The sequence below is a fragment of the Mustela nivalis genome (genome assembly GCF_964662115.1).
Source record: "Mustela nivalis genome assembly, chromosome: 4".
Classification (NCBI taxonomy): domain Eukaryota; kingdom Metazoa; phylum Chordata; class Mammalia; order Carnivora; family Mustelidae; genus Mustela; species Mustela nivalis.
Window position 1 is genome coordinate 107,019,388 of NC_139023.1, and position 23,231 is coordinate 107,042,618.

The 23,231-nt window shown below is 35.0% G+C and overlaps 2 protein-coding genes across 7 annotated transcripts in view; one reads left to right on the plus strand and one right to left on the minus strand.

The window, feature by feature from the left end:
- MTTP (microsomal triglyceride transfer protein) overlaps positions 1–10,246 on the minus strand; it is a 61,826-nt gene extending 51,580 nt beyond the window's left edge. The window contains exon 1 of one of the 4 annotated variants that reach the window (XM_082726794.1): positions 10,156–10,246. The gene's annotated coding sequence lies outside the window, so the exon portion shown is untranslated. Of the gene's footprint in view, positions 1–4,113; positions 4,427–10,155 lie in introns of those variants that run through there. The other 3 variants (XM_082726793.1, XM_082726795.1, XM_082726792.1) reach the window with 3 other exon arrangements.
- On the plus strand, positions 4,473–23,161 carry TRMT10A (tRNA methyltransferase 10A). 3 transcript variants are annotated; one of them, XM_082726797.1, is made up of 8 exons: positions 4,473–4,623; positions 10,183–10,388; positions 11,225–11,387; positions 12,739–12,810; positions 13,861–13,935; positions 16,285–16,434; positions 18,106–18,211; positions 19,449–23,161. In XM_082726797.1, the coding sequence occupies exons 2-8, from the start codon at positions 10,204–10,206 to the stop codon at positions 19,712–19,714; spliced, it is 1,017 nt and encodes a 338-aa protein (XP_082582923.1). In that variant the 5' UTR covers positions 4,473–4,623; positions 10,183–10,203; the 3' UTR covers positions 19,715–23,161. The 3 variants fall into 3 exon arrangements, with proteins under 3 accessions (XP_082582923.1, XP_082582924.1, XP_082582925.1); XM_082726798.1 differs by lacking the exon at positions 4,473–4,623 and adding an exon at positions 4,820–4,981; XM_082726799.1 differs by lacking the exon at positions 4,473–4,623 and adding an exon at positions 5,086–5,188.
- Positions 23,162–23,231: the final 70 nt, after the last annotated feature.

Sequence of the window (23,231 nt, forward strand, 5' to 3'; positions counted from 1 at the left end):
ATATCATATTCATTTATTTGTAGATGTTGAATTACCCTTGCATCCCTAGAATAAATCCCATTTGATCACGACTTATGATTCTTTTAACGTATTGTTAAATTCAGTTTTCTAATCATTTGTCGAGAATTTTTGGATCTGTGTTCACCCAGAATATTGATGGTGTCTTTGGTTTTGGTATCAAGATAATGCTAGCCTCGTAAAACGAGTTTGGAAGTGCTCCCCCCTGTTCAATTTTTTATGGAATAACTTGAGAAGGATAGGTACTAACTCTTCTTTCAATGTTTGGTGGAATTCACCTGTGAAATTGTCTGGTCCCAGACTTTTATTTTTTTGGAGACTTTTAAAATTACTGTTTCAACTTCATTACTTGTAATTGGTCTATTTAGATTTTCTATTTCTTTATGATTCAGTCTTACAAGGTTATGCATTTCTATGAATTTATCAATTTCTTCTAGGTTTTCCAATTTGTTGGTATATATTGGTCTAGCAATCTCTAAGAAAACTATTTCCTTTTCTTATCTTACTGCATTAAGACTCCCAGTAAGATGGTCAAATACATATATGTGTACTTTTTGTATTTTGTATTCTCTGAGTTGTCACTCCTCTTCAAATCTTCTTTTCTTCAGTCACTTTATTTCTAAGGTTTTTGTTTGTCTGTTTTATGTTGTTCTATCTTCTATCATTTAAAAAAAGTCTTTCAGGGCTCCTGGTTGGCTCAGTGGGTTAAGCCGCTGCCTTCGGCTCAGGTCATGATCTCAGGGTCCTGAGATGGAGTCTTGCATCAGGCTCTCTGCTGAGCAGAGAGCCTGCTTCCTCCTCTCTCTCTCTGCCTGCCTCTCTGCCTACTTGTGATCTCTCGCTGTCAAATAAATAAATAAAATCTTTTAAAAAAATAAAATAAATAAATAAAAACCTTTTGGTTTGAAATATTGGGTTATAGTTTTCATATGCTTTTTTCTCTATTTCATATGTTATTATAACAACTTGAAAAGGATTTAACTGTAATCCTTTTTGTGGTATATTTTTAAGCTAAATAAGTTATCTTTTACCTTTAAGAGGAAAGATTGGGTGTAATAGATTTCTAGCCTCATGGTTTTAAAACTTCCTTTTCTCATGTTTTCCTACAATGACACCTATGTATCCTTGTCTTTTCTGAGCTCTGTCTCTTCTCTCTCACTTTGATTTGGACCTTAATTTTTCTTTGCCTCTATTGTCCCATTCCTGTTCAATTTGGATTCTATTCCCAGAAGTTTCTTCTAAGTGTTGGGCTTTGCCCAACAGGGGAGCTCAGGTTTATTAAGTTTTACAAGTTCATAAACTCCATATCTCTCCAGCACTTTCAGACCTTCCTGCTCCTCCCTTTCTACTTACCCTGAGATTACAGACAGCCCGTTTTGCTCTTGATCTCATATTGGTCTCCCTTGCTTTTCAGTAAATACTTGTGGGCAGTTTGGGGGTCCTCCCATTCTCATGGCCTTCAGAAGTCTGTTGTCATCCTGTTGTTTCTTCCTACCCAGAAACTGATACTAAGTTGACAGTTTGTTCCCACCTGCTCATATTATGAGCTTTATGAGGCTTCTTTTTCACTTAGTTATGTTTTAGTCATGGTCTGTATTTGTTATTGTTATTGTTTTGCTATCCAAGGTGTTCAACCTGGTTTTAAAAAGAGATTCAGACTACAATGCCTCCATAGTTATCTTCACAGAGCTTCAGTATTCATGTATTAATTGGAGAGGGGGTACGTTATATCTTTTCAAGTTTTAAACTTTTCCTATATATTTGAAATCAATCAAAATACAAGTTGAAATTATTATATTATTCTGCCTTTTAGATAACTCCAGCTAATTTAAAAATCAATTTGTTTTGCTTTCTTAGCCTGAAATTAATGTACTCACAAGGATTAGTCTATTCCCATACCTCCCCACTCCCAACTTGCTGAAGGACACTCTTAGACTTAATGAAATAATACAAGTAGGCTTAAAATAATGCAATTTGTGATTACTGCCCAATGTTCTCAGGCCAAACATTTGGAGGAGCTCATGATTGTATTTATTACCATTTGTTATTGTTGTCATTGTTGTTGTTGTTGTTACAGATTTCTGGTTCTATCTTAGCCCCTTTCTCACCCTACAAACTACAGTCCAACTTAACAAACTGGCTGCTAATTATCTGACTGTGGTCCACATGTTTTGTTTAGCCTGCTGACTATTTAAAAAATGAACAAAATAGTTGTCAACACTTAAAAACCAGATTTTACATAAAAATCCAGTTTCCTGGCTTCTCTTTAAAAATTGAGATCTGGTGTAATGAAGCCCATATTCCTACTTGGAATCAGTGCCCTGACTAAACAGAGAATGGTCTCTCAGGTTCGTACTTTTCTCCCAGATAGTTTCTCTCATTGTTATCTTCTAGTCCTCATAGACATTATAGGTTTGCAACCCATGAACTTGAATCTCTTTTATTTCAAACTCTTATTTTGGCTTAAACCACTAAATATTTGCTAATGATTTCTAAATCTGTTTCTACTTAGAAATCCCACATACTCCCCGGAACCCACATATTCAATATCAAACTATTTTTTTTAAACCTAATTTTCTCCCACTATTCCCTAAATGACCCAGTTAACATAATTGCATTCCTATAGTTGTCCAAATTAAAAAACCCTTAGGGTTATTCTTTTCTCCTTTTTCTTCATCCTATCCACAGCTTTTCAATCATGTGCCAAATTGTGACATGTCTTTGTTTTTATAGCTCCCAATATTTGAATACCTTTTTCTTCTTTATACCTGGAAAACCACTTACTTTCCAACATGGAGCAAAATTATTCAATTTCTAAAACTATATTTCCTGTCTCCAAGAGCATTTAGTTGCTCCTTTTCATGTATAGGTCTCTCAAGTACATTGTATGTTGTATGGGTATTTATTTACTGCTGGCTTGCCACTAGTCTATGGATTCCTTACAAGGACACAGATTATGATCTAGTTATCTTTGTATGAACAGTACTAAGACAAAAACATGAACTCGATAAACACATGAATTTTATAAATCAATGAAGGTTATTTCATATCATGAATTTACTTTCCTATACTTTCTATATTATGCTTCAATTTCTGATTAATCCCCCCCTCTTTTTTTGCTGGCACTTTTTTGGTGCTTGATAGTAGAATCATTGATAGTATATCACTTAAATATTTGCACCACATGACTGTAGAGTTAAAATGGCTGTATCAAAAGAAAACAGACTCTGCCATGAAAATATGAAGGTTTTTAAGGTAACTTAAAAAAATCCTGCCTTAAATACATAAGGATGCCAAATAGTAACACTGAAAAAATATATTATTACTCATAAACAGAATCCTGAGAGGCACTGAACAGCTGTTGAAAAACTTGGCACGTCATTATGCCAGCCTGAGTTTAATGACCTACATGTGAAGGGCTACATATCCAATTACTAATCCTCACTCAGCTACTCTTTGCCCTGATATAGAGGCAGCTGGAAAAGAGATGCCCTACTAACATCAGAAATGGATCCAGAGTTTGTTGTTAATGTTCAGTTAAGAGATCTTTTAGATTTAAGATGAGGAAGAAACAGGGAGTAACCCGCAGTTTTATAGCTGACCTAGCTTTTCAAGTAAAATTTGAGGGTTTAAAACAAGAATGCTTTCAGTTTTGTGATGAGAGAACTCAAATTTTGAATTTAATTTTCTATTCATTAAAGCCTTTAAATATGTTCAAATATGTTTTCAAGTATCAATAATTTACTTCATAATTCTTCCCATACCAATATGGCAGTCTTCTATTCATCCATTCAAATCTCATTCTTATATTCAAATTCTGCAACAATCACCTATTAGAAGAAGGCTAAAATAAAAGCTAAAATCAACAGTCTACTAGATTATGTTTCAGTTTTCCCTCAAGTTGACTTGGTCTATATATAGCAAAAAGATCATATAAGGTCATGTATTATGAACAATGAAACGTCACATGATGTTTTGCAAAACTGTAAGAAAATTAGTTCAAGGAATGAATGGAGAGTAAGACTTAGGGTATAATGAAGAAAAAAAAATTAAACATTCTAGATTTAAATGCATCTTATTGGGAATTGGACTCACTCTTCCAATTTGATTTTCCATTTGAGTTGTGTGAAATCATGTGATACTGACAGCCTTCTTCCGTATACATCATAGTTCAGGCGTAGCTATGCTTTCCTTCCATCTCCAGTAGAGAATTAAAGAGCTCTCCAACACTGCTTCGCATTTAAAATTTATAAAAGTAGTTATGCCTTACACCCCTCCTCTATCCCCATAGGAATATATAAATGAATACATGCCTGCAAGCATACACTTGCTTTGAGGTGCAAAAGCAGACATCATTGTAACTACCTCCCCTCCAAAAACCCTCACTCCAGACCCCGCCCAACATGAACTCCCTCCCCTTTCCGCAGGTCCAAATGTGGCGCGTTTGATGACGTAAAGACGTACGCGCCCTAGCCTCCTATGCGTAGCCGCCGTCCCTGCCTCTGGGAGTTGAAGTTTCCTTAGGAAGATTCGTGAGCTCTATCAAGACCATTACGAGAAGGCTCTGGGTTGGTGTTCTCAGTTCCCTGACAACTCCTTGGCTCCGTAAGTCTCTTGGCACTGCCTCTGGCTCCTGCCTACTCTCTGGTCTTCTTTGGGCGCAAAAGGGGCTCTTGGCGATGCCCTTCTCGACTAGCAACACGGCTTCCGGGGGAGAGGGGAGTGGGGCTGTAGAAATGGAGCCGCGACTCCGTTCCCGAAGGAAGTGATGTCACATAGAGCGCGTCCCCCGCGCCACGCAGCTCCCTGATTCGCTGGCTGTAGTTTAATCCCTCCTCGAGTGCGTCCGCCGACGGCTGCCCGGGAGGGGAGTGTTGGGCGAGGCTCGGCCCACCCGCAGTGGGAGTGCCGACGGTCGGCGTGTGTGTGGGGGTCGGGATCCGGTCCCTAGTGTATGAAGAGAGTGAGTTTCCAAATAATGAAGGGAGAGGGAAATCTGGGCCCCGAAAGGCTGGCAAACGAGTGTGGTTCTGCCCCTTGGTGGCTAGAGACCGCGAGCTGTCGCTTTACCTCTTTAAACCCGCCTTACCGCGTTTCTCCCAGCGAGGGGCGGACGCAGCTGAACGCTCTGAAATGCTGAGAGCCCCAGGGAAAGTTGCTGCAGGTGCAGGTAGCCCCATGGTGGTGAGCCGAGGATGGTTTTTAAGGAGACAGGCGTTACTTGATTTCAGCGAACTATTTTAAGTGTTAAAATTCGGGAATTTTTTTCTAGAAATATAAAGAGGATAGCAACAGATGATGACTTTCTCCCTTTTGGTTTTGGTGGTTTTAATTCCTTCCCCTCTCCCTAGGCCAGCCCAGCTAAATCGTGCGCTTTCGATACCGCAGATCTGGCCGGCGCCTTTTAACAAAGGGTTTCTTTCCCTCTCACTTTTCTTAAACGACCTGTCACTGTCAGGCCATTCAACTCCATTTTGCAGTTATTCCAACATTCGTTTGGGTCTTTCAGGTGGGGAGGTTGTCATAAGTAATGAAGACTTTATTTAGCCCAATCAAAATCCTTTTTTTTTTTTTTTTAAACTTTTGACTGATATATGTCTATGTTCCCTGCTGGAAGCTGTGCTGAGAACTGGAAATACAAGGAAGATTGAGATGACTTTTACTTACTTATTTGTCTCACACCAAATGGCCTTAGTCACCTTTATCCAGTTCTTGGTGTTATCAGACCATCTGATAACCTAATTCTTGTAACTAAGCGAACCAACTTTGTAAAAATTCTCTATTAAAGTAAACTAAATTTCACACAGATATTTCTATACAAAATATTCTTAAGTATTTGTTGAACGTGATTGAATAAATGAAAATATACTGTGTCACAGCATGGGAGGGAGGAACACAAAACTGCTATGGAGCTTATAAACTGTGGCACAAACTTTAAAAAGCAAGTATACCTGGTAAAAAATGCCACATTTTGCTTCAGGTCATCTGAACAAGCTAGTATATGGTGAAATGCTTATTGTATGGTATCGGAAGTGAGAGTTGATACTTATCTTTGAAGAGTGTGATGTAAGCAGCAATATATTGGGTCTCAAGCTAGCATCATTTTTATTTTGTGCCTCAATGCATCTAGATTATCAAAGCTTAAAAAAATTCACTCGCTGCAGTGTATTTTCTTAATTCAGAATAGCTTTTAAAATAATGAAATTGTCAACCAGCTCGTGACCTTTAGGCCAAGTTAAATTTAGACTACTCAGGTACGAAAGACAAAAGCTCCTCCTGGTGTACATGAGCTGTAAAACATAGCTATATATTGCCTTTTTTTTTTTTTTTTTTTTTTTAATTTTCATACTATAGAGCCAGTCAACACTTTTTTAACAGAATAAAGAATAGCAAAACACGATGCCATTGATTAACAGAAATGTTCTCTTTTGGAATATGAGTCATTGTTTTATGAAGGGAGCAATTTGTTTCCTGTGAATTTTAAGTTTGCGTATTTAGCTTAGTGGATCGGGTTTAACTTATTTTCTCTACCTTGTACGGTTTTGCATACATGCATTGCTTTTATTTAATGAACTATGTATATAAAGGAAGTAAAATAAAAGTGATTCTGGAGATCACAATATATATTTTAAAATTTTCTTTCTTCTGATTTTTTCAGGTTTGCTGATTTTCTCCATCTCCTGTTTCTTAAGTTGAATGCTTATTTATTTTCCAGCTTTTTAAAAACACTCTTTAATGAATGAACTCAAGGTTTTACATTGACCTCCAGTTTACCTTTTTGCTTGTATCTCTCTCATCCTAATATTAAGTCTTTCGTGTCATTTTGTTTCTCTGAATTCTGAGATTGTCAGGATGTCTTCTAATTCATCCATTTCCTCTTGGGCTCCAGGTAATCTGGAGTTTATCTTATATCTTGAATTTTTTATGTCTTTATTTACTGGTTTCCAAATAGGCTCTTTTCCATAGATTCTTCTTTTGCTTATTTTATACCTGCTTTTGTGTCCCAATTTCTGGTTTAGTTTTTATTGTTCTATTGCTATGATCTCTGAAAGATTCCAATCAAATTTATTTTAAAGTCTTTCACATTGTCCTATTATTTTCAGTTTGTGAAGAGTGGATTTATCTCCTGATCATTGATTTTTCTGGGATTTTCCCATCATTTCTTTGTGTAACTTTGCTTTGCATAGTCCTCTTACAGAATTATCTCTACCCACCCCTCAAAACCATCTTTCTATCTGCTGCTGAATTTGTGGTTGCTCCTATCCTGGCCCTGTTAAATGCGTCCTTCCACTCACAGCTTGCGAAAGTGATTCAGATTTCCAATTCTAAAGTATTCTAAGTTCATATGTCATCTCATCGTTTGGCTCCAGTTATAGCTGAGCACTAGACACGGCTTCCTTCAGGTTTCCCCAGGTAACCAGTGTGGTATAAGCCTTTAGTCTAAATTTCATCTGTTTTCAGGCTTTTCTTCATGGAAAAAGGAGCCCCATCCCCAACACTAGTTTAAGGTTCATCTTAAACTCTCTGCTAGGGGTGCCTGGCGCTCAGTTGATTAGATTCTTGATTTTGGTTCCTGTCATGATCTCAGGGTTGTGAGATTAAGCCCTTGCTCAGTAGGGAACCTGCTTCTCTCTTTCTCCCTGACCCTCTCCCTGCCCGGCCCCCACCAGTGCATGTGTTTTCTCTCTCTCTCTCTCTCTTTCTCTTTCTCTCTAAAATAAGTAAATAAATCTTTTAATAATAATTTTAAAAAGTGTTATTCTCTCTCCCATCCTCTTTAAAGCTAGGAGAACTCCCAGTTGTCTTTACATTGCAGACCCAGCAGGAACAACATCTATTTTAGTTCTTGGTTTTGAGAGAAGCTATTCCTTTTTTGTTTCCCCTTGGATCTTATCTACTGTTGTCACATATTTCAAGATTGAGAGACAGGATGCCTCAAAACATGAACTTTTGGCAACTATCTCTAGGAATAATCTGTCCCATTTTTGTATTCAGTTGCATAGGAATTGAACTGGAGCTATTTTTTCTCCTCTTTCAGTGACACAGTGTTCTCAGAGCCCTCCAGCTGTAGGGGTGAAGCCGCACAGCTCTTTTACATTCTTTGGAAACCCTCATTTTCTAAATAAGATTTTGGATTTCTGGGAGAGAGTAGAGTTGAAGCTGGGTTTGAATCTTAGCTCCATCACTTTATTTTCTATTCATTCAGCAAGTATTTAGAGGACTTTGTCCTAGATTTGTTCTAGATGTCTTGTTTCTTAGGAATTAATTAGTACTTTTGTAATTTGAGGCAAGTTATTTTATCTCACGGTGCCTAAAGTGCACATGATGCTTTCTACCTTGTAGGGTTGTTTTAAGGATTAATTTAGATAATATTATTTAGCATAGTAAGAATTAACAAGTGTTCATTATAACTACTTTCATCACTTTTAAAAACTTTTGTAATATATTCACTCATTTGTTTATTTTGCAAATAAATAAGCATCTACTGACATCCAGGCACTCTGTTAGTAATGTAATGTGGTGCTAAATGTTAGGCAAAAGCAGACCTCATCCATGCCCACAGGCAGTTTCCAGTATAAAATCAAATTTGGGTTGTCACTTCTAAGAGATATTTGCCCCCAGACTAAGGATACTGTTTGGTTAGTGGCAAAAGGAAAACTTGCGAACTCTTACTTGGATTATCAGATGGTTCTTTCCCCTTCAGTAATTTGTGACTTAGCAAAACGCCAGGGTTTTTGCTGTAGCCCCTAATACACACATCTTAAAATTTATCTTTCAGTCAAAGTCTGGTAACCTTTGTATTTTCTTAGTTATCCCCATGTGTCCTGTTATAACATTAACATTTTTAAAGAAAGTGAGAACCCTAATAAAACTGCGTAAATTATCTTCTGCAAGGTTTTGTCCTTTCCGTTATCTGAATTGTTGGAATTTTTCTCTTAGATTCTAGCTTCTCTGCACAGACTTGTTAGCCATCTCTTTAAGAAGGAAGAATCAGAGTTTTCTTTAATGCCAGTAGAACATTTGCAAATCATGCTTAGTCTTTGCTAGGGATAAATAAATTTTTAAGTTGTAGTGCTAGTAATCTATTAAAGAGAAAAGACATCTTAGTATTTTTAGCTCTTTCCTAATCTGAGGGTAAATTCAGTTCTGGACAACAGATATGAAGATGTGGGCAGTTAATCCAATTAAATATGTTTGAGATGGTCCTGCACCTCCCATGACTGATTATAAGATCAGCTTACATATTTTGTTCTATAGCCAAGACTAAGGTGGATATTTATAATTATGTATTTACAATGAAATATACTGAGAGGCAACCAAATTTGTTTTCTTCACTGTCCAAAATATATAAATCTATAACATATCTTTTGTTAAAAATCATTTCCGAGTGTACACCCAGGTCATGAAAATAACCTTTCCCTTGTACTGTAGCATTAATGACAACTAAAAAACGTTCTTCCCATCACTTTTTTAAAGTATTTTTTCTTTCATAAAGCAATATATTTTCATTATATAAAATATAGAAAATGCAAAAAAGTGGGTAAAAATTAAACATTATGTGTACATATTCTTTTTAAAACAAAGTTGGACATAATGTTTATATTGTTTCTGGTTTTTTTTCTACTTAGTATAACCATTTCCTTTTATCACTGAATAGTTTGGGGACACAAGATTTTTACTGGATGGTTAGTATTCCCAGCCCATGTTATAGATGAATTGTAATTTACAGACCCCTCTTGCTGACATACAAGTAATTTCTAATTTTCATTGTTAAAAAGTATATTCTGGTACATATACTCTTTTGCATTAATTTTGTGTATATTTCTAATCCATTTACAGGATTTTATTCTAAGGAAACAAATTATTGGGTCAAAGGGTATCATGACATTTTAAAGCTCTTGAAACACAGATCTGCGTAACTTTCTGGAAAAATTGCCATGACTGCTAATAGTATATGCAAACACCATTTCATCAAATGGTCTTTGCCAGTAAATGACATTTAATTGTCTAAATTTATATTTTTTTCATTATTGATAGGATTTAATTTTAATTACATCTTTTGGTCTTTTTTTTTTTTTTAACTTTCTGTGTGTGTATGTGTGTGTGTGTGTGTGAGAGAGAGAGAGAGAGACTTACCTGTTCACATCAAAAGTTGCTTTTCAGTTTTTTCAGAGGCATCAAATAATGTCTTCTGAAATGTTGCCAGCATTTACTGAGTCTTCTAATGTTGAAAGAAAGCAAAGCTTAAGTGAAGATCAAGAGAAGAGCCAGAAGCCAAGATTAGGTGAAGAGTTTGAACCAATATCTAAAAGACAAATGAAGAAGCTAATTAAACAGAAACAGTGGGAAGAACAAAGAGAGCTCCGCAAGTATGTTTCAAAATGTATATATATGCTGTACCATTCAGGAGTGCTGAACTTTGCATAGCCCTTTGACACATCAAAAGTAACTGTGATAATTAAAATTGGGGCTATGTATGTTGTTAGCACTGTCATTTGGCTGTTATTTGTTTCCATCTTGGTAGATTTACAGTACACTTTTTGTCACGCAGAGCCTATTGTGAATAGCAGCACAGTTTCTGAAATAGCTGACTTAGATAAGGGATATAGTTAGCATCCGTGTCCTAGATATAGAACAAAAATAACCACCTCAGAAAGATCAAATTTGGGCCTGACATTGATTTTGCTAGAAAAACCATTGGTTTTGGTGAGAGCAGTTAAGCTGAAGCTATTATTATATAATGCCAACATTAATTGAGGGAAAATAAACTATAGTTGGTGTAGATTATAGGAAAAGTATGAAGTGTTTTTAAAAAAAACACTCTTACTTTGCTTTATTCTATATTAATGTTGTTTGAAAATCATGTAGGAGAAGAATGATAAAAGTAAAAATTCATCCTTAAGTCCAAAATTTAGTATTTTACAAAGTCTTAGTACAGTGTAATACCAATAATAAATGAAATTAGGAGTAGTGAGGGTCTGTGTAGAAAGTATTTTATTGCTTTTACAAAATAATATTCTTTCTATCTAAAGCTTTTTGGTGGACAATATAAAATAGCTGACATTTGATCCACAGAAGTGGCAGTTTTATGTGGTTCAGCCTGCTAATTCAAAAAAAACTATTGGCTTTTTTTGTCTATTTAGAAGAGTCTTGTAAATATCAGAATGTGTAAATAACAACAAAACATTTCAATTCCTAATTTTAGACAAAAGCGGAAGGAAAAACGCAAGAGAAAACAATTAGAGCGACAATGTCAACTGGAATCAAACGTAGATGGAAATGACAGAAAACGCATTCGAAGAGATGTTGTCCACAGTACACTCCGCCTTATCATTGACTGCAGTTTTGACAGCTTGATGGTATTAAAGGTATCATGAATCGTTGTCAGAAAAATCCTGTAGGTAAAGTAGGTTGAGGGGCGCTTGGGTGGCTCGGTAGGTTAAGTGTCTGCCATTGGCCCAGGTCATGATCCCAGGATCCTGGGGGGAGCCCAGAGCCTATTTCTTCCTCTCCCTCTGCCATTCCCCCTGCTGTGCTCTCTCACTCTCTCTCTCAAATAAATAAATAAAGTCTTAAAAAAAAAATAGGTTGAATAATTCTTGCTTTAATAGGTAATATCACTTTAATGTAAACTTATGTACTAAAATGTATCTTAAATAAAGTTTTTCAAGATCATGCCCCCTAAGTTAAACTAGCTAATAAATTGCTCTTATATGCATAGAAGAGAGAGACAGACATGGTAATTAGATTATAAGACTCAGTAACTGTATATTAATCATAAAGATCCAGGAGTTTTTTTGTTATTTGTCCTAATCAGAAGAAGAAAGTAAGAAATGTGATTGGTTTAATAGAATTATTTCTTATTTAGTAATTTGAGAAAACTGGCTATCTGAACAATGTAGGAAAGAAAACATGCTTTACTTACTTTCCAAACCATTAGTAGGTTATGAAATAGCAGTAGTGTGGCTCTACAAGAGTTTTTCTTCTTTTGTTGTCTTTTATTTATTTATTTATTTTTTGAAAGATTTTATTTATTTATTTGACAGAGAGAAAGCACAAGTAGGCAGAGAGGCAGGCAGAGGGAAAAGGAGAAGCAGGCTTCTGGCTGAGCAGGGAGCCCAATGCAGGGCTCGATCCCAGGACCCTGGGATCATGACCTGAGCCAAAGGCAGACTAGACTCATAACGACTAAGCCACCCAGGTGCCCCCTTTTGTTGTTATTTTTTTTTTTTAAGATTTTTTTTTTTTTTTTTAATTTATTTGTCAGAGAGAGAGAGCGCGAGAAAGCAAGCACAGGCAGAAAGAGTGGCAGGCAGAGGCAGAGGGAGAAGCAGGCTCACTGCTGAGCAAGGAGCCTGATGTGGGACTCGATCCCAGGACACTGGGATCATGACCTGAGCCAAAGGCAGCCGCTTAACCAACTGAGCCACCCAGGCATCCCCCTTTTGTTATATTTTAAGAAGAGTAAATACTTTCATGAGTGAGCATTTTAAGTGGGTACAAAATTGAGTTACTGATCAGGGTATTGACTTGACTTACAGTAATTATTAAGTCAGTATGTACAGAAGTTGAATGGAAAATGTCACAAAGAACCTGTATTTCCAGAGGAAAAAGTGTATTGTCTTGACCCTCTCTTTTGCTTATTTTATTCTACTAAGATTATGGACTGGCCATAGGTGATTTTCAAAGTGCTGCTTTAAAAATTGCACTCTTTTATAGGACATTAAGAAACTTCATAAACAGATTCAGCGATGTTATGCCGAAAATCGGCGAGCACTGCATCCTGTGCAGGTATGTTTGGGGAATTTAAAACAGATTCCAGGTTCCTTTTTCTGGAAACTTCTTCTGGAAAAGGCGTAGATAATCCCAGTTGCCTATACAAGAATCTTACAGATGCTTTTCCCTAAAGAACAAAATGCCTATTTGAAAAATGTTCTAATTTGCTACAAAAATAAAGTATTTTCAACATTTTTTCCTGTGTCAGTCTTAGTCACACGCTGTACAGTCATTGTGTTTTGTACCCACTGACCTCATTCCTGTGTAGTTGAACATCTTTGCTAAAGGACATATATGTATTTTCATACCAGTTTCTCAGCTCTCAACTCCTTTCCTCACAGAAAGTGAGGGAACTTCCCCCAGCTTGATGTGTGCCATCATACCTGTTGGTTAGGTTTCTTCTACCTAAAGGATTTTGAGTCTGTGGCTATTTGGAGAAGTACTCCCACTGTTAAGAGTAGATTGGGTCTTTTTTCTATTTGTTTGAATTCTAGGTGACCTAAAAATGAACACTAGCTCACTGATGTTAAGAACCAGAAATTCTTAATATATTTTTGATTAGATATTTATTTTCTTTTTATCAAGTAATAGTATTTTTATATTTTTACATCTTATATTCTTCTCACCCTTGATTAGACTTGGAATAGGTGTCAGGGTTTAGAATCAAAGGAAAATTATGAAGACTTTGGACTGGTAAAAAACAGCGGTGGCAAAAGAAACTGAATGAAAACTTGACATAAATGTAGGGAGTTTGTAGAGAAGCGATTATTAAGGGAGAGTCAGATTGTAGCTGCTTGTAAAATGGGAGAAAAATGTGGATGGAATACTCAAAGTAGTGGGTTATGAGATACACCAAACATGTCACTTTTATCATACATTTATTCTTGTATGTTTTAAAGCATGTCACAAATTTTTTTTTCTAAAATGGCTATATATATATATATATATATATATATATATATATATGGTTCATTGATGATCAGATGATTTTAGAAGAAAAATAAAATACTGGACTCTGGTAGTTATTTGCTCTTTCTTTCTGTGTCCACCAATCTCTTTTATCAGTTTTACTTGACAAGCCATGGAGGCCAATTGAAAAAGAACATGGATGAAAATGACAAAGGATGGGTCAACTGGAAGGTAATTAAAATAGATGAACTCTCACATAATTCCAAGTATTTTTATGCTTAAATTTTTTACTTAAATTCTAAGTAATGCCAATAAATACAGGAATCGACAGTCTCTAAACCCTGTATATCACTAAACCTAAGTCTAATGTTACTAATGGTAGAAGCTAAAGAAACTGAAATGCCTATTCACATGTTCTCATTAAGTCTCACTTATTTTGCCACCTTTATCTTTTTATTTTGTTATTTCTTTTTTTAAAAATTTATTTATTATTTATTTTCAGCATAACAGTGTTCATTATTTTTGCACCACACCCAGTGCTCCATGCAATCCGTGTCCTATATAATACCCACTACCTGGTACCCTGACCTCCCACCCCCAGCCCCTTCAAAACCCTCAAATTGTTTTAATTCTAGTTAGGTAACATATAAGGTGAAATTGGTTTCAGGTGTAGAATTTAGTGATTCATCACTTACATATCACACCCAGTGCTCCTCAAAACAAGTGCAGTCCTAAATTCCTATCACCCATCTGGCCCATTCCCTGCCCACTCCCCACCCCAGCAACCCTCACTTTGTTCTTTACTGCCAACTTTAAAACAATTTTTTAAAACAGGAAAAATTTTAAAGTCTGTGTGTATAATCTCTACCTAGCAAACTGGTAATACATTACCAGAGTGAAATCTCTTTAAAACTTGGAAATGTACTTATATTCTGTTTCTACTAAATCTGTGCCATCCCGTGTGGTGACCACTATCCACCTGTGGATATTGAACTCTTGAAATGGGACTGGTCTGAATGGAGATGTGCTATAAATGTGAAATATACTTGGATTTGAAAGACAGTATAAAAAAAAAGAGAGAATGTACAATACCTGCTTGAAATTTTTAAAAAAACTTATTATATGTTGAAATGTTAACATATTGGGTATAATGTGTTAGGAACAATGTATTAAAATTAATTTCACCAATTTTTGCTTTTTTAAATGTGTCTACTGAAAGATTTAAAATTACATATGTGGCTCACATTTTCTTTTTCTTTTGGACTAAACTGTTCTCATTTGCAAAGATAACAAATAGTTTGGCTTTAGTACTAATCCCTGAGGAACCTTGCCCTATTCTGAGAAGTACTGGGTTAGTCCTATTTTTTTTTTCTGTCTCAGAGCCAGTTTTTACGTGATAAACTTTCCCTCTCACACTCACTAATCCCATAATACTGCTTTTTTTTTTTTTTTGGAGAGGTGGGTGGGGGAGGAAGAGAGAAGATCCTAAACTGGGACATGGGGCTTGATCTCATGACTTTGAGATCATGACCTAAGATGAAATCAAGAGACACCTAAACGACTGAGCCACCCAGGCACCCCTGAATTTATTTTAATAATAGCCTATGGTATGAAACATTTTCTTCAAAAGCTTTCCTAAGTTTTAAAGTACAATATATTTACCAAGTTTTATACCTATGCCTATTTTCCTAAGAGATAATGTAATTAGTATAGGCATACTTTCAGTTATTTTCTGGCTTGTTAAATTTATTATTTATACCACCAGTTTTTCAGAGACTCACAAGTTAACTGCTCTTTACTCAGGGCCCTCCAGGACCCCCCATTAAGCATAATACCATTTTCCAGAAAAGCAGCTATTTATTACCTAGTAGGTTATGCATTTAAGGTGAAAAATCTCCTTCATTTTTTATTTCTTTAAAAATTACTAAGTAAATGCCATCTGAGTCTGGTGATGCATCATCTCTTATTCTATCAATGTAGTTTGCAAAATTTTGACTGCTGAATGTTGTTCAGTCTTGTACCTCTGACCTGATAATTTTGGTGAAGATTTCAAATGTGATCTTTGTAGAAACAGATGTGTAGAATTTATTAAATCTATAGTCCTTTTGTGATGATACAGGCAGATGGATAGGAAGGATTGGAAGAGGCATTCTTTGGTTAGAGAGAAGTTTGAGCAGATTGTGGCCAAAAAAATACATTTGTTTTGTTGGAACAGAGCCAAAGTTAGAAAGCTACATTAGTGCCATATTCAAGAAAGAGTTACTGAGTAAAAGGGTTTAAGTTTCATCCTAAATCATTGAAAGTAGGGTTTTTAGAAAGTGAGTCTGCCATTGGTATATAGAAGTAAACTGGAGGGATCTGGGGCTAGAGACAGGGAAATAGCAATAGGAGGCTGCTTAAATAATTGGGGTGTGAGGTGATGAGGAATTGAAGTAGTAGGTTCTCGATAATTGTAAAATATTGTTTCATACTTCCTTTCATATGCTCTCGGGTGGCTTTGCTTAAGGAAAAGAAAATAATCCTTTTTAGCCAATTTTTACAAAATCTTATTAATAACATCTTTCTACTTATGTCTTAAAGGATATACACATCAAAGCAGAGCATTATAGTGAATTCATAAAGAAAGAAGACCTAATTTATCTAACATCAGACTCACCTAATGTGCTGAAGGAATTAGATGAATCAAAGGCTTATGTGATTGGAGGGTTAGTAGATCACAACCATCACAAGGTACTATTAAGTTTTTATTTTTACTTTTGCTCATATTTTAAAATGGATATCACCAATTTTCTTGATAGTAAAATACTACCAATAGCTGATCATTATTGAATGCCTACTATAATCCAGTCACCCTTCTAGCTAAGAAAGCATTTCACATATATTTCTAGTTTGCTTAATCCTCCCTACAACACAGTGAGGTTAGTGTTATTATCTATATTTTTGATGAGGAACTGGGGGCACAGAGAAACTAAGTCTAAACTCAATAGTAGTAGGTGATAAAGCAGATATTTGACACCAGCAGATGGTTCCAGAGTCCACATGCTTAAATGATATGCTGTATTGATAGTAGATGCTGTTGATGGTAAGATTTATACCAAAATTAATGCCAAATGGTAAATTTATATGAGTTTTTAAATACATAATTTTCATGGGATGTGTTTTCTATTCTCTTGTATTTTGTACTTTTGTCTCTTCCCACCACCTCCTTACCCTCATTTGAATGAAAAATTACAGAAATTTACTTTATAAAAGAAAACATTATTTTGTTCTTGGCCAGCTACTTTGCAGTATGCTAAATTCAACCCAACTCAAGAAAAACATGTTTACCAGTTGTCTAAGGAAATGCTATCAGAATAATATGAAATAATTCATTATTCTTGTATAACATCACTCTGAGGTAGAACTGTCAGTACCGTTGGGATAGTTTATATCATCTTGTCCATTATGATAGCCATGTGCTGTTGAGCACATGTAATGTACATAGTTTGATTGAGAAACTCATCAATTTAAACTTAAGCAGTCACAGTTGTGGCTGTAACTTGGGAGTGCAGCTCTGTAGCATCACAGGAAATTTGTATCAGAATGATCTTTAGCTTCTTAAAATTTTTTTCTTAGTGGAAAAATTCTATTTTGTTGTTTGTGTAGAATCATATTTTTTTCTCTAATGTTCTATGTTTTTCTGAACTACATTAAGTTTGTTTTCAAAAGCACCTGTCTCAGTCTATTATTTGTCCCTAAAATTTGCAAACTACTGGTTAAGAAATTTAGCTCTTCTTTCTCCTGTACTTTGTCTTTTGGCTATTTCAGTTCTGTTTAGAACAGACTCTAAGAATTTTAATTTTGAGGAGAAAATTTATATTTAACAATCTTTTAATTGGTAGGGAAAATAAAATTTATAGGCAATTTAAAATTTTTTTCAAATCAGGTTTTCTTTTACTTTGTCTTTGCCATTTGTGCCTCTTACTGTTATATAATTGAAACATAGTTTTATCTTTATATGTTTTTACATTTACGGGAAGAGTGATGATGCTTCTCTAGGAATTCAATTTGAGTATTTTAAACTGAGAGGAAGGCAGTGTGGAATGGTGAAGAGCTATCTGAGTCAAAAGGCATGAGTCAGATTTTTCTTGTGGTTCTTCCACTGAGGAGCTTTGTGTTGGGGTAGGAAACACTAAATTAGTCTTTGGTTTCCTCATTTGTAAAGCTGTTAAAGCAAATGCCCTAAACATTCTGGACGATACTTTCTGTCGAAAGAATGCTTCCAGATTAGCAATTACACACACAAACACACACACTTCGTCAGATAATGTTCTCTGAACTAAAGTTGTTTCTTATTCTGTTGTAGACTGTAAGTTAAAATAATCTAATGTTCTAGTCCGAGTTATAGTATCTTTGTTTTAGGGACTCACATATAAACAAGCATCAGATCATGGAATTGACCATGCACAGCTCCCCCTTGGAAATTTTGTGAAGATGAATAGTAGGAAAGTTTTGGCAATTAATCATGGTAAGCTATAAGTGGATTATGAAAATATGCTTGAGTGAACAGTGTGAAGAATAACATTACCTTTGGACAAGTAGAAAATATACATCTTGCTGGAGACAAAATTATAAAATGTAATCATTTATAATTTGAATATTGCATATTTTAGAAAAAATTAGAAATGTAGAAAAATATGCTATAATTCCACTACCCAGAGTTACTTGCTATTAACTTCTTGGGTGTGTCCTTCCAGTTCTTTTCCTATGCATATATAATATTATTTGTTACATAATTGGATTTTTACTCTGTTGCATAAAATATTATAAATTTGGATGTTTTCTCCCATTTATAATTTTATTTTCTGTCATTGAATCATTATTAATGGCTCCATAATATTCCATCATCTGAATATACAGTAATGTATATTCTAACTGGGAGAAAATTTTATTTCCTCTTATTTCTGTTGTCAATTTGATTTTTTTTTTTCTTTTTTACTTTTGTAAATAACATTGTAGTAGATACTCTTAGACCCGAGTTTTGCCTGGAGTTTTGCTAAGATTTTTTTTTTAGTGGAGATTTTTGTTAGTATACAACTACTTATTGGGCTCTTTTTATGTGCTAAATTAAACACTTTCTCTACAGCACACTCTAGGGAATTACAGAAATGAATTTATTGATTCAAGGAATGAACTTCTAAGACCTTTGATAGATAGTGGAAATTACTTTTTCATAAAGAAATTCAAATTATGCCCTTTAGCAATATATTAAAATGAGAGTAACTTGCAGACAGTATTTATATTCTTTATCTCTAATGTAAAAAAAAAGGGAGGGCAAGATACTCCCCAGAGTGAGTGACTCTCTATAGGAAGGACAGAAAAAATTTAGATTAATGCTAACCTGGTTTTTTTGTTTGTTCCTAGTTTATGTTAGCATATAAAGGATATAGAAGTGAAACAGGTAAGAAGAATAAGAAGGAAATGAAAATGGTGCCCTGCCTATTGATTATAATTGACAAAAGATAATGGTAGATCTTTGAGTGCTCAAGAACTGAATTGAGGAAAAACTAGAGATGAGGTATCAGGCCTAGTGGGCCTTGGGGCAGATTGGCTCTTACAATGCATAGGAGAAGGAAGTGATACAAACAATGTAGTTACTAGGACATCTTAGCACTCTTAATACAAAGGCAGTGTATTTTAAAATACAGAATGCAACATTGTGATGAACCTGGCCAAGAAATGTATGGATTTTTTCTTTGTTGCAGTGTTTGAGATTATTCTGGAATATCTGGAAACCAAAGACTGGCAGGAAGCATTTTTTACTATCTTACCCCAACGGAAAGGAGCTGTTCCCACAGACAAAACCTGTGAAAGTTCTTCGTATGACAAGACATCTGTCAGGGTTGAAGATGGATTGGACAGTGATTCTAGTGAGGAAGAAAATAGCAGAAATGAACTAGAATCACCACATGAAGAAAAGCAAGATAAAGAAAATAGTAATGAATCTACAGTGAACTCTATGCCACACTAATGTTATCTGTTGTTTTTTGTTTTTTGTTTTTGGTTGTTTTTTTTTTTTTTTTTAGTTTAAGGAAAGCCAGAGAAAATGAGGTGCTTCATAGAATATTCTAACTGGGAGAAAATTTTATTTCCTCTTATTTCTGTTGTCAATTTTTAAAACTTTTTTAGAGCTAATTGATAAAAAGCCCTTATAAGAAAGTATTTTTTGTTTTTACATAAAATTTAAATGTATAATTTAAATGTATAATTCTAAGTCTCAAGAGGTAAAACTTCATTCTCTCTTATTTACTGGATTATATTTTTTAGAATGTGCCTTCTGACCTTTCAGTTTTATTTTTTAATGTTTATATCAAGTGTCTTTCTGATTTTTGCCTACTTAGTTGTAGAGGTAGATATTCATCAATCTCCTCTAAGTCTACTGAAATGTTCTGTCTGGGAGGTTACCTCCTATTTGCAGCTTTTTTTATTCAACTTAGTTACTTCAAAAGAATGCAGTTATCTTAGGAAGAAGTATTAGATTGATAAACTCAACAATTTATTTCTTTTGGACTATGGAGCCCATCTCTATTCCTCCTCTGTGATGCCTTTTTGTGGCTCTAAAGCAATCACCGAAGAGGGTAAAGAATCTCTTTAATGTTCTTTCCGAAGTTCAATAATGGTGGTAACTTATTTCAATTACCAAATGTAATTCTTCAGACTAGATTATTTTAAAAGGCCATTGAGTATCAATTTTGTCTTAAATTTAAAAGGAAACAGCTCTTAGCTGTCCTTTCCTTCTGTATGTACTTCTATTAAATAATATATTTCTTGGTTCTTAAAGTGAACAAAGTTAACTTTATATGTGCATCTGTCTACTAGCATATAATATACAAGCTAATATAACTGTATGTTCCTATAAATAAGCATGTATGAAAAATATATAATTGTATATATATCCACAATCATGTATGATTCTCAGTTAATAACAGAACTGAGTTGCCAAATATCTGTATAATTGCCTCAATGACTGTGTTGAACAACACTAAGAACTTGAATTTCAGAAAGTACAAAAATCCATAGCTAAACTTTTATATGAGGACATTGGCAAGGTGGGGCTGAAAGGAGATGTTTTTATTTTCTCCTGGTAAATGTAGAGCAGATATGTTTAAAATAGTGACTATTCTTTGTCATAGCTAAAGCAAGATTTCAGAAGCCTTCACTGAGTTTGGTTAAATTTTCTGTTCTTTTTACTCACTGACATCTCAAATTATGTACACATTTGGTAGAAAGTTCATTAGATTTAGTATTGATAGTCACGGTCTCTTAATTTTTGTTGCTTTATTCCTAGTAATATAGTTATCCGTTTAAAATAAGGTCTGTGAGCAAGGTACAGAAATAAAAGCCCCTACCATTCTAGAAGAGCAAAGCATATATCTCGAGTTGTATTTCTCAAAGGTTCAGGTTTTCCTAAGTACGGTTTAGTAAAATGAAATCTAATTAATCCTTGAAAAGTGTGGGGATGAGGGGCAGCAACCCCCTCACACAGTTGAAAATCCATGTATAACCTTGTCTCAAAACTTAATAGCCTACTGTTGACCCAAGATCTTACTGATAACACAGTAAGTGTATTTAAACATGTATTTTTATGTTATATGTATTATATACTGTGTTCTGAAAATAAACTAGAGAAAATGTTAAGAAAATCATAAGAGAAAATACATTTACAATACTGTACTATATAGAAAAAAATTCACATATAAGTGGACCCATGCATTTCAAACCTGTGTTGTTCAGGGGTCAACTGTATTATGCCTTTTACTTAAAGTATTTAATATGGAATGAGGCACAAGTTAATTTTGAAAGGAGGGGCAAAATCATTACAGGCACTGTGCAGTTTGTCACTCATTATGAAAGCCCTGTATTATTTCCTAGTGCTGCCATAACAAATTACCACCCGGTGGTTTAAAACAACAGGAATTTTTTCCCTACAGTTCTGGCGGCTAAAACTCAGAATCAAGATGGATCATGTACCCTCTGAAGGCTAAAGGGAAAAAAGTCCTTCCTAGCCTCTTCTTGGTTTTTGGTGGTCCCAGCAATCCTTGCTGTTCCTTGGCTTACAGCTGCATCACTCCAGTATCTGCTTTGTCATCAAATGGCTTCTGCCCCGTCTTTCTTGCCTGTGTCTGTGTCCCTCTTATAAGCATAGCAATCATTGGATCAGTGTCCAACATAATCCAGTATGACCTCATCTTAACTGGATTACATTTGCAAAGATCCTATTTCCAAATAAGGTCACATTTAAAAGGTACAAGATACTAGGACTTGAACATATATTTGAGTAGGCACAGTTCTATCCATACAAGTTTATATCTTAGGCTGTTGGTGACAGGGAGATACAACCTTCACCTCAGGGTAAGATTACAATGAGAAATAAGTAATTGCTGAGGTATTTAAAAATCTTTTTAAAATTATGGTAATCTCTCATTTTAATGTATTACTTTTAACATTGTTTTGGCTTATTGAGGTGCCTTATTTAAGACTTCATTTGCAGTGAAGTCTCCTGTATTGGGACATAATAAAGGTAAGGAATTCAGTCAGTATTTAAATAAATGCATCCAAAGGAAATATGTCTCCTGAAATAATAAAATTTTCTCTCACTTCATTTCTTCAAAAACCTGCAGTGTTAATAAATCAAGCTTATTGATAAAGGAAGGAGCGTTCTTTGGATTGATTCCCCAGAAGTCAGTGTGTTGCCATCTGGAAGCATTTGAAAATACTTGAAATTGGAAAAGAAAACAAACAAACAAAAAAGGCAAGCACTTCTGAAAGAATGTTAAGGTGAATGAACAATTACGAAACCTATCAACTATTGCCAATTAAAAAGGAAAGTGATAGACCATTTTATAGATGGAGAGAGTCACAGATGATATATATCGGGAAAAGGCAAGAATTGTCCATAGAGCACTGAGAACACATACAACAGTTGTAAGAAGAAAATTTTAAAAAGGGAAAAAAATGGCAGAGATTAGAATTAGCAGTGGGGTATGGTGCTCATTAAACTTTGACCTCAATTGGCAGAGAGATGCTTATGTGTGTTTCTAGCTCCTAGTCAAGCACATAGAATAGGCTTTTCATAAATGTGAAGGAAAGAAGCAGTGTCACAATGAAAAGACAACAGAGTTAGTGGGAAGAATAGGCTTAAATTTTGGCACAGCCACCTTTTGATTATGACTCTGGGGGAACTTAATGAACTTCTGTCAGTCTTTGTGTCCTCACTTGTGAAATAGGAATGTTACCCATTTATCCTTTCTCTTAGGGTTGAGCAATCAATTGATTTGAAACTGAGCAGAAGCTAACTTCACAATACTTTCTCATTAACATTCCTTCATATCTTGCCTTGTTTGCCTTGTTTCACATTGTTTGACATGATATGCACCCCCCCCCCCCCGCAAAATGAATAAACCATATATAAGCCTTTGTTTCAGACTCTGCTTTCTGGAACCCAGATGTAGAGAAGAGTTTAAAATGTGAACTTCTAAATTAGCAGA

What these genes read in the sequence shown, in the direction of transcription:
- TRMT10A (XM_082726798.1), top strand. An exon ending in GAACAAAGAGAGCTCCGCAA is followed by an intron (nt 10,389 to 11,224) that starts GTATGTTTCAAA and finishes TCCTAATTTTAG; the next exon opens with ACAAAAGCGGAAGGAAAAAC. An exon ending in GAGCACTGCATCCTGTGCAG is followed by an intron (nt 12,811 to 13,860) that starts GTATGTTTGGGG and finishes CTCTTTTATCAG; the next exon opens with TTTTACTTGACAAGCCATGG.